This window comes from Rhopalosiphum padi, chromosome 2, assembly GCF_020882245.1.
Source record: "Rhopalosiphum padi isolate XX-2018 chromosome 2, ASM2088224v1, whole genome shotgun sequence".
NCBI classification, from domain to species: Eukaryota; Metazoa; Arthropoda; class Insecta; order Hemiptera; family Aphididae; genus Rhopalosiphum; species Rhopalosiphum padi.
In genome coordinates, this window is record NC_083598.1 from 2443475 (window position 1) to 2459554 (window position 16080).

Here is a 16080-nt window from a genome sequence, read left to right on the forward strand (position 1 = left end):
AAAAAACAGTAGCTCAAAAAAAAAAAAAATCACCTCTTGTAAAATAATAACCGATCTATCGGTTAAATGAAAATATTATACATAAATAAAGTATAACACCTTGTAATAATTACAATGATATTGTATACCTTAATGTCATATATTTTATATTTTATTATAATATACTGCATAACACCGGATGTGAGCAGTTTAAAGGATGATGGTTGCACAATACTATTATGTATTACACAACAATAGTGTTAGGTTTAAAGTGATTATGAATGGCATTATAATATAATATATACGAAGTAGGTACATATTATTTTATTAATTATTGTATAAGATAATAATATTATTATTAAATATAAATTTTATGAAAAAATTATTGACTCACCTCCGTAATTCGGTCTTACTCTTTTGTCGTAACTGCCGCTGAACGAATCGAGTATGGCTGAAATGTTCACGTCTCCGAACATACTACTGCTGAAACAAAGCGATACAATCGTCACAGTTTGCTTGCCAAAGAAAACGACTTAAGTGCAAGAATCATTATGTGATATAGAGTGCATTATAAAATATTTATTATAGTGTGGTATAACATATTTTTATTTATATATTACACAAAACAAACAGCGATGGTTTTTTATAATAGCTGTAGCAGTCCACAGACAATTACATACGATTCACGGAATATTTAATTATTATAAGATTAAAAGGAAATTATGATAGGGAATGGTAATAAATTGAAAAACTAACAAAAAAACGCTTCCCTTCAAAGCACATTGATTTTCATAATAATTACTGTCACCGTTCTTCCTTCAACCACCGTCGCGTTAAATGTGAGAACGGTAATTTCTCAAGCGATCATCGTAGTGCTCTATGATCGGGGTTCCATAATGCTTGGTATAAAGGATAAACATTTTATGAAAATCTCATCTTAACTCGTACACAATATAAATCGGTCAAATACAATAAGCGTTTCACACCTACCTTGGCAGTAATGCTCAAAAGTGACTTTGCTACCAGCTTTAATAAAAAATATAAATAATCATATTTCAATATCACAACTAATGCCTCACTATCAGTTACATCACAAAATACAATTTCCAAATCCTTTGACTAACTTAAGGTAATCATAGACCCATTTCTACTATTAATTATCAACAAAATTATTAAGTAGAATCAACTTCAAACATCACTTTTTATAATTTAATTTCCATTTATTACAGTATATTAGAATAATGTAAAATATTATTTAATATTTTCTATTTATTTATATAATTGTAAAAATATAATTTTAGTTATTAATTGAGTTATTATATTATTTTATTCATTTATTTATTATTGTTAAAATGTTAGTTACTAGCAGCAGATGTAATAATATAGTCTAAACGAATAATTGAATAATATACAAAATATTATAAACAAATGTTTCATTTTAAAATACCTATATAATTAGTATTGAAATATTTTAAGACAATTTCAAGTTTATAATATTTAAATTTAGTGCTCACATTACACCTTAGTTTTAATTTTTTGTATAACAACGCTATTTTTTTTATACATATGTTATGGATTTTTAAATTATTATTTTAAGTAACTTCAATCCATAACATGTTCTAAATCCAAAATTTTTTAAATTACATATTTTCAAAGTTTGAAAATATATTGACTTCTTTCTTTCAAAAAAAAAAAAAAACCTTTATAAATTAATCTTTTGGGTTTGGATATGTATATATATATATATTTTTTTTTTGTAAAAAAGAGACAAAACTTTATTTCTTTAGCATAACATAACTTCATCTTCTAACTATACTTGCACAATAGATTTATTTTAAAACTTTAAATATCATTATACTCGTTATATGGACGAGATATAAAATGACATATAGCCGCTTATTAGTGAGCCCAATGATAATATTAGAGAATTTAATTAATTAATGTCAGTTATAAATATTATTCTCTATGCATACCTATTAGTAATTACATGAAATATTATTAGCAATAAAACGATGATTTGATATTAGTCTGCCGGCGCAGCGTATAGGCAATTTGGGTACGTCGTTGTGTAGGTTGCTTTTGGACGCGCTATCATGTGATTAATCTAAAATCCTGTCTGGCTCGAACAAACTTTTATTTTTTTCATAAAAAAATATTTTGCTACCTACCTACTTCTTAATTTTTTTAATATGTTGTCCAAATTAAGATAAGAAGACTCCTTAAATTATCATCTAATTTTATCAATATAATTATATTATAATGTATTATTAATCGCTTTATTAACACTATACAACCCAATGATGACATTAGGAATCACGTTATAAACCGTATTATATTTTTAATAAATTTAAATATCATATTATATTATAGGTAGAAAATAATTATTCCAATGAAATATTTTAATTTTTTTAGTCTTTTGTAACAACTCAGAGGCTGCTCTCTGCTCTCTGCTCGATTAGCTCACAAGCCCCCTTTTGTAACGCTAAATATTCAGGCTTATCTGTTTGTTCTTTCTTTTAATTGTTTTCTTTGATTTCTTTTCGTGATACTATTTTCTTTGTTTTATTTTTTATATTGTTCTTTGTTTTTTTGTTACGCGCACCCTTCATCTGATATTTGAAACATCATCCTATCCATTACAAAAGATCTAATATAAAAATTATTTCTTGGGAAAAAAATATTTATATTAATTTATTTTGTTTACAATTGTCATAACTACTATTTGCTTATTATTTGGTTGTCATAGTAAATGTTGACAAACAAAAAAAACTAACTAACTATTTAATTTGAACTTTTTTTGTACAATAGAAATATACGAATGGGTATCAATATTACCTATTTAATTTGGTCATTAAATTCTAATTTTAGTAGTTTAACATTAACAGTGGCTAATTAAAAAAAAAAAAAAAACATTTTTTTTTCAAATTATATACAATATTACGATGATAAAAAACAGTTTGACCATTTGAAAAAGATACATGAATTCTTTTATTATATTGAGTTTTAATATTTATTGTTGAACATTACGGATTATTTAATAATAAATTTAAGAACCTAACTCCAAATTTATCGTTAGATTAGAAAAGGTTTTTTATGGTTTGAATTAAAATTATACTGTTCGGTTCTGCGATAATTACATCCCAACTACTTATGCAGATGTATATGACAACTATAATAGTAAATGACAGTAAATTCATAGATTATAAATTATATATGATAGCTTGAGGATGGAACTAACCTATATACAATAGTCACCGCTTAATAGACTCACTTTGGAAATAGAGTATTTGAATTCATTAACCAGATGAGTCAATAAAACGAATGTCTTAAAAATAAAATAATATACATTTATGGATTGTAATAAAAGAATTCGATTTAACTGTATTTTAAATGTATATTGTTATCTACAAATAAAAAGTATGTAAATTTATAAAAAAAAAAAATTATATACAATTTTTTTCCTGTGTTTTTTTTTTATAAATAAAAACTTTAAATGATAAAAAAAAATATATTTTCAAATCTTTAATGTTTGATGTATTAAGTCAATAAAATAGTAGTATTAGTCCTCAATATATATGCAATAAATGGATTAAAAAATAGTAAATATGCCCATAAAAATAAAAATTGATGCCTTCAACCAGTGTAGTGTGAATAGTAGATATATTTTTCCTACGTGTAAGTATATAGGTATAAATCAAGAACAGCTTGTTTGATTCCAATAGCAAAATAAATATATTAACTGTGAATCTAATAAGCAACGAATAATATATGTATTTTGAAATTATTACTTGTTGTATCATCGTAATAATATTGTATTACAATATGAGACGTTTAGTGACAATGAATCAACTAACCGCGGGTAGAAATAAAGCAAAAAAACAATATTAATGCGTTAATTAACGGCGATTTTAGAAAAGGTAAACGACCGCAAAATACGAAAATGCAATAAATTTATGTTGTACACTTGAAACAATTTTCCAAGCTATTAAAAATACAAATCAACAATTCGATAAGTGGCTAATTTACTTCGCGTATAAGCGTAAAACACGATTTTTTTTTCTGTTCGATTTCGTCGTATGAATGAAACTACCACTTTACGTTCATCATTTTTAAAAACGAGAGCTTCGATACCGGCGCGGTGATTGAAATGACGTTCCGCCGACACGTCATCACATGCCGTACAAATATTTACTTTCCTACGAAGTTATTAGATCTCAACGTCTAACCGTATATAGATATATTATGTTGTATGTAAAGGTTTCGATACGCGATGCGTGTTTTCCGGGAAAAGACACATGTATGTGTATGTATAGGACTGTAAACACAAAGTGTGTTCAAAATAAATTTCGTCTAGACTTTGCGTGTTCGATATGGATTCATTGAAAAATATGACATAATGATTTTTAATATCTAATTTTTATAAAATCATAATTATTTTTTGTGTACATATTTTAGTCTTTTTTAATTTTAACGATAAGTTATTCAAAAATCATGTCATCGTTGATAGTTTTGATAAAAATTAGTATGGTGAACATTATATTATATCGGGCGGCGTTTAAACTTCAATAGTGTTAACTTTGTTGTAATTTTTAAGTCTTTTATTAGTTACTTATTTATTATTATTTTTAAGTATAGCCTACATGTTTACTACGATATTCCAAAGCGCAATACTATTCCGGGAAAAAAATGTTAAGCCAATTTAATACTTCCCGAGATAATGCGCTGCAGGTTTACCGTCAAATTAATAATCTCTATTTATATATACGGAAGAGCTATTGGTCGGGCGATCGACATCCAAAGTCCGCACAGTACACACATGTCGTATAATGAAAACGACAGAATAAAATACGAGATACGAATCATCGGAGTTTACTGGATTTTTCTTTTCATTTTTTTTTTTTTTTTGTTATTATTTTTTTGAGATTTTGCCAAGATTGGCAAAGGCTGTGTAGGGAGTCGGCCACCAATACATGTCTTATTGTATCCATATTATATGTACTCAATGTGGCGCGGGAAACGGATAATAGAAAAGTTCGCGTAACACGCTTTGATAGATTTATGAAAGACGTGATATTATTTTTATCTACAATTTAAACCTCTCGTCTGTCACTACAATAATAATATATTATACCCGATATTATAGTTATTGTTATTATTATTATTATTATATAAATTCTGCGACCACTGTATATGCTCTGTGTACCATCATATTATTATTATTAAAACATATAAATCTAAAAAATTAAGTCATTGAGTTAAAGATGATAAGATATTTATTATGATTAATTAATCATCTTATAAATCGAATAATTATTATAATTCCTCTAAAACTAAGGTGGTCTTACGATTGAAGGAATGAAAAAGAAAAAAAATATTGCATTTAACAATGCATGCGACTGAAGGCTTGAAATTATAACAATCAAAAATAAAACAAGACTTTGTCGAAAAGCAGAGCAAGAGGTGATAAAAATCGATAAAACGTTATTATTTGACGACGATAAGAGTAGTGTTTAATCAGTGCAAATAATTATCTCTCGATAACCTGCAATAGTATGACATTTATTGCTATATTTGTATATAATATATACATTATACTGTAAGTTTTTTGCTTTAGTTGAACACTACTCAAATGATTTTGAAGATTTTTCAAGTACAAGTATTCGAGTATTTACTAATCGACAGACTCAGGTTTCAAATACGAATGTCAAATAATAGATGTACGGATTCTCGTTTTATGGTTTCTCGTGTTTAACGGTTAGACATCGTATAATAATTATTAAGGTAATAATATTGTAAAATTAATTATTTCACGATGGTCTAACTGTGAGTATAAGTCATTGCGGAACTAGTCTAGGAATATTATAATTAACATTTTATGACCTTTGGTCCCTTGCAACAGCCTGTATCTATACATAACATCATTACACTGCACTGCAGTAGCCAGAAAAAAAATGCCCTTATACAGATCCATCTATAAAAAAGCGATTCATATTGTAATAACAATAATATTATGTGTACGGTGTCATATTATAATAAAATGTTGTAACAAATTTCGCGTAGTTTTATGTATCGGAAGAGTTTCGCGGCTATAGCACACGTGTTGCTCGAAAGTTAAAACTTTGTACGTACTTATACTCGTCGTTTTCTCGTCGATATACACACAAAATATAATATAATAACAATATTGCATACGATGGCGAAACGCCGTTTCGTACACAACGCTACATAATATTATTATGATGATATTTCTCTGGTCTGAAAAATGAATATTATACAACATAATATTAAGCCACGCGCGAAAACACTCGAAAAGTACGGCACTTCAAATAGAAAATGCGCACTCTGATATGTGTGTGCGCGAGTGTTATGGAAATGACGGAAATAAGAGCATCGATTGACAGTATAGTGTTAAAACATTGTTGCTGGTACTGACATTCTACTCTGAGTGCAAGTGTGTACTGTGTGCGGCGCAAGTGGTGTTCAATGACTTTTCCCGACCGTATTTATAATATTATTATTGTATGGGTATTATAGGTGCGCAAATACAGCGATAATAATATATTATTATGCCAGACCAGCGACGGATTTGAACTGTCAAAAATATACGAGTCTCGCTCGATAAGCTACTACCAAGTATATTATATTATAATACGGATATTATTAATATTCATCTACCGCTGCGAATAAATATATTGTTTTTTTTTTTTTTTTTTTTTTTTTTCCAGCTATCTCTAATCGATTTTTTATTACAAACGCAAAACAATGATTTTTTTTCAGTCTGGATAAACCAACAAAAAATAATAGCTGTAAAGTAAATTTTGATGATGAAATTAAAATGTTCAAAAATTTGAAAAGAACTCGCCGAAATTTGCAAATGCGTGACGAGTGGAGGAGTAAATTAATGTTTTCGGCTCTCGATTTTTGTCGCAATTTTATCTTGAAATAATTTGAACACGATTTCCATAGCTCAACGTCCAAAGATGACTTATTATGTTTATTTCTGTCAAGTAGTTTTTAAATTGATTTTATATCCAAAAAACTAATTTTAATTTTATTTAAAAACACTTATCGATAATAGTGACATTTGCTAAGTTCTATATAAATGTATTACAATCCACAGTTTTTTTTTTATATACTCGTACTATCAAACACTTGACGATACTGATGATTCAATATAATTTTAAGTGGTTTGAGTAATATTTAATAAAATAACCTGAATATTGTGTTATAATTAAATAACAATTATTAAGGATTATGTACAAATATTAGTTTATAAAATTTAAATATGAAAAATTAAAAATAAACAATATCAAACCCTACTTTTTACATTATTTAATTATAAATAATTGTCAATTGACCACTACTTTTTTTTAATATTTGTATTCGTTGATGGATTATTGTTATTTTTAATTGTTATAATGTATCAAATAGGTAATTTTATTTTAATATATTGTATATAATGAACTCAAAAACTATTCGAAATCGAGTAAAATGAGTGACTGATGAGAAAAAACGATCAAACATATAGTATATTATAATAACTCGTGTGACCAACTATTTCATTAAAAATAATTTTTAATAACAATAATTTGCAATAATAGTAGACTAGGTGGCATCATTGGAGGTCAAAACACCGTTCTCCTTGTGTTATATCTCGGACGGGGCTTTATATTATATTTTCACCAATACCGTAATATCATTTATCGTATATTTATGGTGTCATAAACTTGGGCGTTGGACGCGTTACGTCAAGTTTTTTTTTTTGTTTTTTTAGAAGTTTAAATTTTCAGAATCTGTCGGATTTTATACTCAACGGCAATATTAATCGTTTCGCTCGGTGTACATAATATAATGAAATATTATATTCACACAAACGCGGTAAAATACACTCAAGTACTTCTTGCATTTATCACAAAACTGTTTGTTCTACCAATGGATTATGTTAGAAAAAATTTATATTTTAAATAGTAGTATGCTATATTATAATATTATCTATTTATACCATGTTTCATTAATTTAGGATCTATTCCTTGGCTGTTTTCCGTTGGATTGAATCATAATTTTTTTAAAAAGCTATGAATAATTTTAATATACATTTATAGAAACATTTCAAAGTTGTATATCTCTAAGACGTGTTAGCTCAATACAGTTTGTAAAAAGGGCTAAGCCAAAGTAGTAACGGTAATAACTTATAAATAGTATTAAATAATAATAAGCCTATAAAGAAGTAAAGATATTATAAATTGTTCAATATTTTAAACATTTTAATAAATTTAAAAGAAATTTAAAAGAAAATAATGTATTGACAATACATTTTAAATATCTCTCATTTAGTTAAATAGTATATAAAAATCATTACTTAATGTTAAACAAAAATTACTTGGAAAAAAGAAATAAGACTACCCAAATTAAATATCAAAAATAGATGTTGATAATTGAAAATAATAAAAATGATACAAGGAATACATTTTCACCGTACAACAGTATTGCAATACAGCTAAGTTATTGAGTGATTTTTAAATAGAGAAAAACGCCGTATGTATTAGTTTATAATATTACGTATATATACTAATAGTCACCAAGACATTATTATAAATAACATTTATGTTATTCAAAATTTACTATAAGAAAATTATAAGAATAAACTTTTATAAGTTGGCACAAAGTGTTTTGTTTGATTAAAAAAAAACTCATAAAACAAAAATTTAAAGTAACGTTTAAAAATCGATGGATCTCATAATATAATTCATTATATATGTAGCGTGTGAATCAAACACATAAAAATACTTATAAGCTCGGCAGTACAATAATTGATGACACAATTAGTTCTAAAACTGAAAAGAACCCAAATCTAAATATCTAAATCACTGTAAACTGTCGATAAAATTGTATGATACATGCATATATTACTTGAGACTAGATTGAAAACAAAATTGGAATGATAACGACGACGATTTCACACCCAGAAGACAATCAAAAGACGGACACAACAGTCGAATTCATATTTTTAATTAATGTAATATTACAGGAGCTATACAAAATGGTATGATACAGCTACACCTCAGTCACGATAACCATAATCGTCTTAAGCACGCATATCCGTTTAGGTTAAATTTGTATTGTAGGTGTTTACAAATCAGAATGTGCACGATTTGTACCGTATATCAAAATATGTACATCAGGCCTCGTTTAATTTACTGAAATATCGAAATAAGCAGAGTTCTCGTTATACTAACCTAACCTAACCAGAAAAACCGTGGGCACTTTTTTTCTAAAAAAATTAAATATAAAAGTGTTTAAAAGAATAAAAATTAACATAATACTATATACTAATCGTTTTCTTCTTTTTGATCTTATTTAAAAAAAATCCATTTTACACTATTATCAAAATAAAAAATTGTCACCATATTAATTTGATTAGGAAGTTTCTATCGTTTCCTGATAAAAGTATTGTCCCACATATTTAGGTTAGATCAACATTGAATATGAAACAAATTAACATTAAAATCGTTGCGATAGAATAAAATGAAACATTAATTTGTACAATAATTTTGTAATTTAATAATTCCCAATTGAAATACTTATATTATACAGTATTTATAAGCTATCGTAGCTTTTACAAATGTGCACTTGTACCTACGAGTAATATTGATATTGGGAGGGTTACTAATATTTATATAGATGCATACAAATCGAAAAATGTGAGTCATGACTTCGTACATTATAACAACATAGATGTTATAAAATTAATAATTTTAACAGTTAAAAAATGAATATGTTATTCTAATATATTATTTCGAGTAGATGGATGTAATATTATTCAATTATTGCATTTTCAGAGAAAAATTGATATTAGGTACCTATATATATTTTCATTTGTATTTTTAGCGTTGAATTCGTTTTCATATAGAAAAACAGTGCCTGAAATTAGTATCGTATTCGCGGTAAAGGCTATTCCAGTAATTATGGAGAAGGGGTTGATAAGGTCGAACGATGACGGCGAGCCGCAGTGCTGGAACAACAATAATATTATATTATAATATATATACGCGATAACATTATTATATAATATAATATTATGTGTAGTGGTGCGTTACACTCGAGTCCCGGGCATTGTGTAGGGAGACGCGTTTCGAGGACATACCCTCGCTGTTTACATCTATATATATATATATATCTATACTTTAAAGTCCCGGCTCGAACGAGCTCTTTACGTCTCGAGGACACGACAACAGCGGCGGCGCCGTTTATATAGTGGCTGTTCATCGCGTTTATTATATTATATTATTATTGTTATTATATTATTATAATATAAATTAACGTGCGCACACGAACTCAGCCGAGTCTCTCGAAATCTGGTCGGCGGTACTCGAACAAGACAGCTCGCCCCCGAAAAGACACTCTGCTCTGCGCGGGGTTTTTAAGTGTGCGAAAAGTGTTTGCCCACAAAGACGACTTACAAGGCACTTCCCGTTTGGTATTTGTGCGGTACATCTCGGCAGGTATTTGTGCACAAACGACGGGAATCGGTGTGCGTAAACGATGCACACGCGTGCTCATAAGGACAAATATTACCGAAAATCATGGGGGGGGAAGATCGATGCCCTCTCGCCATTAGGTTTTTGCAATAAAAAGTGTTTGTGCGCGAATCGTCATGGGACTTCTTTGAAAGCGCAAAACAAAATTGTCGTATAAACGGAACGAAAAGGGTATACTCACGCGGCGTGCGTGCAGGGCGCCGATGGGGCCCAAAAGGCGACGCAGGCCACCAGCCATGCGGACATGCGGCGGACGGCGGCCGCCGACGACAGAGACGACGAAGACGAATGCCGACGGTGGTTGGTCGCGTGCCTCATTGTCGGCGGCGGCGACGGTGACTTGGCGTCTGACGCGACCACGACGTCGGTGGCCGCGTACGGCAGTCGGGCGCGGCTATCGGTGGCCACGGAGGCCCGCGGCCGACGCGGCGGGCCGCGCCCGTTTCGGTCGTGTTGGCGGTGGTGATCGTGATGGTGATAGTGACGATGATGGTGGTGATGGTGACGATAGTAGTTGTGGTGATAGTGGTGATGGTTGCGGTGATCGTACTGGTGGTTCAGACGGCGATGGTGCTGCGGGTCGCCGGCGTGCCGGCACCGGCGCCTGTGGTGTCGGTAATACGACGGCGATAGCCGCCGGCCGCCACACGTCATCGTGCCAGTGGCCGCTGCGGCTGGTACGGGCGGTGATTATGGTGCTGTCGGCGCGTCGTCGTGGTCGTCCCGCGGGCCAACCACCGATCTGGCACGGCCGTCGCCAGAGCACCATATACGGCGACGTCGTTGCGGTCGTCGTAGTGGCGATAACGAGCGGTGGAGGTGTGGGATCGTCCGACCGCCGCCTCTTCCTCTGCCGGCGCTCGCGGGGCTGGTTCAGTCGGCCGGGCTCGTCGGTCGGCGTAAAACGTACGAAAAACCACTGACACGACACACGATCAATTTGCCGCCCGTTGGCGCGTCAAAAGCGTATCACAATATTATTATTATTATTATTATTTTCAATACCTGTTTAACGGCGACGGACGACTTTGTGGCCGGGATATGTCCGCGGAGCCGGGCGCGCGTATACACACGTACGCGACGTACCTATACGCGGTGCAGAGTGCGACGCGCGCGCCGTGCGCCTTGCGGACGGCGAGCGAGAGAGAGAGACGACGAGGGCGCGAGAGAGAACGCGCGCGCCCGAGCGGCCGAAAGAGAGATGCCGCGGAGCGAGAGTAGATGTGGAATAAAAAGGACCGGAAAAATAGGAAAAAGCGTGTTCGCACGCGCGTGCGTATTACGTGTGCTGGTGTGTATAGGTGTGCTGGTGTATAGGTGTGTGTGTGTGTGTGGGTTTGTGGGTGTGTGTGTGTGTGTGTGTGGGTTTGTGGGTGTGCGAGTGTGCGCGCGCGTGTGTGTGGTGCGCGAGCGACCGTCCGTCCGCGAGCGCAATTGTCCGTGCGCGCCGCGGTCCCGGAGAGCTTTCTCCAGGGTTGTTTGCGCGCTCCGGCAGCTGGGCGACGGGACGCCCCGTGCCGCCGCCCGGGTATTCCGCTTGGCGCGCACCGACACTCTCGCGTGCGTCGCGGCGACGGCGGTAGGGAGGTGGGCCGGCGGCGGCGGCAGCGGCGGTCGCGCATAGTTGTACGCCGCGCGCGCCGTATTGATTCGGCACGGGCCACCCGACACCCGCCACCCCGTCCGCGTAGCGACCCCGTCTTCGTCACCCACCTACACCCGCGTAATACTCGTTCGCGACCTCCGCCGCCGCCACCTTGTGACGCCTCGCCTCGCCTCGCCTTAAACCACTAACCACCCTTCGACCCTTTCTCTCCTCTGGTCGCGCTCGCTCATTCACATACGCCGCCGCCGCCGCCGCCGACACCACCCAATTACCTTATATAGGTTTTTTCGATACACGTGCACGCGGGCGCGCTCGCGGCCCAAAACTTTGGACGAAAACGCGTTCGCCCCGCCGCCGTGCCTCGCAATATAATATTGTCGAATTTGTATTATCGTCGTCACAATGTATAGTATAATATGAAATAATATTATGTCTAATAAACGTAGTGATATATTATCGCGGGTTTAATTATGCATACAATTTAATATTTTTTCATACGATTTTTGGATTTTTTTTAAATAAATCGATATAACTGTTATTAAAATATATTGTCATTTTCTCGTGTTATCTTATATATATATAACGTGTTCTATTATCCGTGAACGTTTTTGGGGTTGAGTATGGTTCACCGCCCCTAACCCTCGCAATGAATCTGTAAGAATTTAGAAATGTTGTTTTTCTTTTTAAATAGATAACTGATATTATTATATATATATTTTGTACAAAATATTGCAAGATCGATGTAATTTTCATTCTTTAACCCCCTCCTCCCTCCTCACCGCTGTCATTTTAAGGATCTATAAAAGAAAAAAATCAACCAGCTTAAAATTCCTCAACACGCCTTTACGTCTTTAATTAACATGTCAATTTTATTTTTGAACACGTTATTTCCTCTCCTTCGAGGAGATGCTATAAAATTGAACTGCCTGACAGTAATTAATTAAAAATAAATTGGTCAAGCTGAATCTGAAATCTGATCGGGGGCGAGGCTAATGCTTCCCACGGCCCGCCTCGAAACCGCCTATATCGTGCAATTTTTCTCATAAGTTCTTTTGTCTATTTGAATCGCGTATATTTGAACAATTTGTTTATACGGCCGTTTGATTTTCATACACCACCTTTGCCGCAATAACACACCGAGAAATTACTTTAAAAATTAACTGCGCATTTTTAGAGCCGATTATATCCGACGACAGCAGATGTGATATTTTAACTATGCAACATATATTATTACTATGTAAGCAAATCAATAGGTTTAATAATCGTAAGTCGAACTGTAGTATATATATATATATATTGTATATTATTATAATATTGAAGTTTGCACTATCTACGGTACTGTAACGGCAGAGTAAACACATTTTTTTTAAAATCTCGAAATCCGCCCCTGGTCGATCGGCTGCAGTCGTTTTAATAATATCGTATAAATGCTTCTTTCTCCCTCTCCCAATCCACCATAAATCGGTCGGGTCCGCGACGAATAGGGTCCTTGACGCCCGTCCTGGCTTTATATATATTATACAAAGTCGACAACGACGATAATCGAATTCGTTTTCATTCAGTTGAATTGATGACTATTCGAGGCGTTTCTATATTATTATATTATACTTAATACCCAAGACGACGCGCCTATTATTATATCATATATTAAATATTATAAGACAGCGCGCGGAGACGACGATGCTTTTATAATAGTATAATAAGACTTCGGATGTTGACGAAATATTTTATATTATGTGCTTCATTATTATAAACACAACTTTTACCAGCTGTTTCCGTAATTGTACGGTGAACGAGTGTTAGGTCCATTGAAAAAAATAAACAACGTTTTTAATAGTTGCAGTATCCGACGACGAGAAGTTTGACAACATAGTAAATGAAATATCGTGAAAGCTTTCTTGGAGAAAAAATCCCTTTGTCAAGCTCATAATCATATTATTATACTAGCAAAATGTAAACTATCAGAAGGTTTTATGAATGTATTAATTTAAAACAATTATTATGGTTTTTCACTTAATTGCAGGGATATACAGTATATATGATGCACCTACATAATATAATATGATCGAAATTTTAATAATTTATTTTAAGATGTTTGATTGTTGATTATACTTTTTACTATGTTAAGTTTAAACCATAATTTGAAAATTCAGTAAATAACAAAAAAAAAGAATAATATTATAGAATAGATAATTATGTGTACCGTACGTTTATGGTTGTAAGTTAAGTAAATGTAAAAACATAAAATTGGATAGTAAACCGTTAAAAAAAAGTCGATTGGATGGTAGTTGGGGCACGTGGTAACTATGAGTACATAAGTACCTATTGTACCTATATATTAGGTAGGTATATTGTGTATATATTATGTTTGCGTGCAATTGACGTTCGTCACTTTTAAAGTGCGGATGTACGCACGAATATTATAATATAAAAGCGCATTTATTGACACTAAACGCTACCAGCTTTGTTCAATAGAATATCTATAATAATCTACCATTCCCTGTAAAAGCAAGTAGTTTAATAATATTATTTCAAAACATTATAGAATAGATAATAAATATTAATTAATAAATAAAATGTAAAAAAATATATTTTATATTTTGAGAAACCTATTATATAATCTTAGTTACTATAATAAATATACTAAATAAATTATTAAAAATGATTTACTCGCATGAAAAAACTAAAGTATTGATTTTTAAAGATAATTTTCTTTCTTGTTAAATAAACCGTCATCGAAATGGCTCAATAGCAGCACCTTGGATATTATATTAAATAGTAATTTATTAATTTAAAAAATCATTAGATGGCCTGCGTTCAAAACCACTGTATATAAAACATAGATACTGATATTATTATGTGTAATGTATATAGGAAGTATACGCGGTAAAAATTAGACTATAAAATATAATATTATAGCCACGGCGAAGAAGAGTTGCTTACGAAATATTATGATAATATTTCAAAAACGTATACACTATTATATATATATACATATAATTCTATATGTATAGTAGCATATTAAAACCGTTTAAACTCGAGCGTATAATATTTGCTCAACAGACTGCGGAAGCCGACGCGGCGAATCGTGAAACTCGAGTGCAAAGTTTATACGCGTAGTGATTTGATACATTTATATATATATATATATAAAAAAATTAAAGAGAAAAAAGTTGTCTATTTGCGAGATTAAATACAGCTGCAGGATTTGGATGTGCCACGTGGTAGAGTGCAGTTTTTGTCGTGCTGTTTGATCATGATATAGATATTAATGCTCAAAATATATTATATTAAACTGTATAATGTCGGGATGAATCATATAATGTGGTTTGATAAACGATATAATATTAAGAGTTTGAAATCAGAAATATTTATTTTAAGAATACACATAATCAAGGTAGACCAGTAACTGATGAAACGTTCAATTACAAAATGTCTTATATTCTAGTACTGCACCTATTATTTTTCATTCTGGTATATTATGTTGAGCAATTTTAGATTGAACTAAAAAGAATCAAACAAATTGATCGTATTTCATATAAGGCATAATAAATAAAGAATAAGTACATTTATAGGTTAGGTTAGGTTAATAATACTGTTATTAATACTGTATTAAAGTATTTATACGAATTAAAAAAAAAAATTATTATTCTTAATCTTATTATAATTTCCCAGGAAAATAAATAAAAACAAATTGAAATATTTCATACAGTTTCAAAATGTTTTATAATACATATTAAACTAAAATATTATCAGTAATAAATGAGACCCACATTATGGAGTTAAAACCTTATAAAACTTCGCACTTGTTTAAATAACTTAAACGATTGTATATAGCATAATATATACAAATAGTGACATCTTCATAAAATGTATGTTATAAAGTATATATATGGGGTGATCAATTTCACGTAAGTCACTCATTATTTCAGAAAACACTGCATTTTTAAAAATATT

General features: G+C 32.0%; 1 protein-coding gene across 4 annotated transcripts in view; it reads right to left on the reverse strand.

Moving 5' to 3' along the window:
* The window catches only part of LOC132923020 (gamma-aminobutyric acid receptor subunit beta-like), a 50064-nt gene extending 38083 nt beyond the window's left edge, over positions 1-11981 (reverse strand). For 2 of the 4 annotated variants that reach the window (XM_060986809.1, XM_060986806.1), the window contains exons 1-2: positions 10699-11980; positions 374-459 (exon numbers count right to left, since the gene is read on the reverse strand). In XM_060986809.1, coding sequence (XP_060842792.1) covers positions 374-459; positions 10699-11171 — 559 coding nt within the window. In that variant the 5' untranslated portion in view covers positions 11172-11980. Of the gene's footprint in view, positions 1-373; positions 460-10698 lie in introns of all 4 variants that reach the window. The other 2 variants (XM_060986807.1, XM_060986808.1) reach the window with 2 other exon arrangements.
* Positions 11982-16080: the final 4099 nt, after the last annotated feature.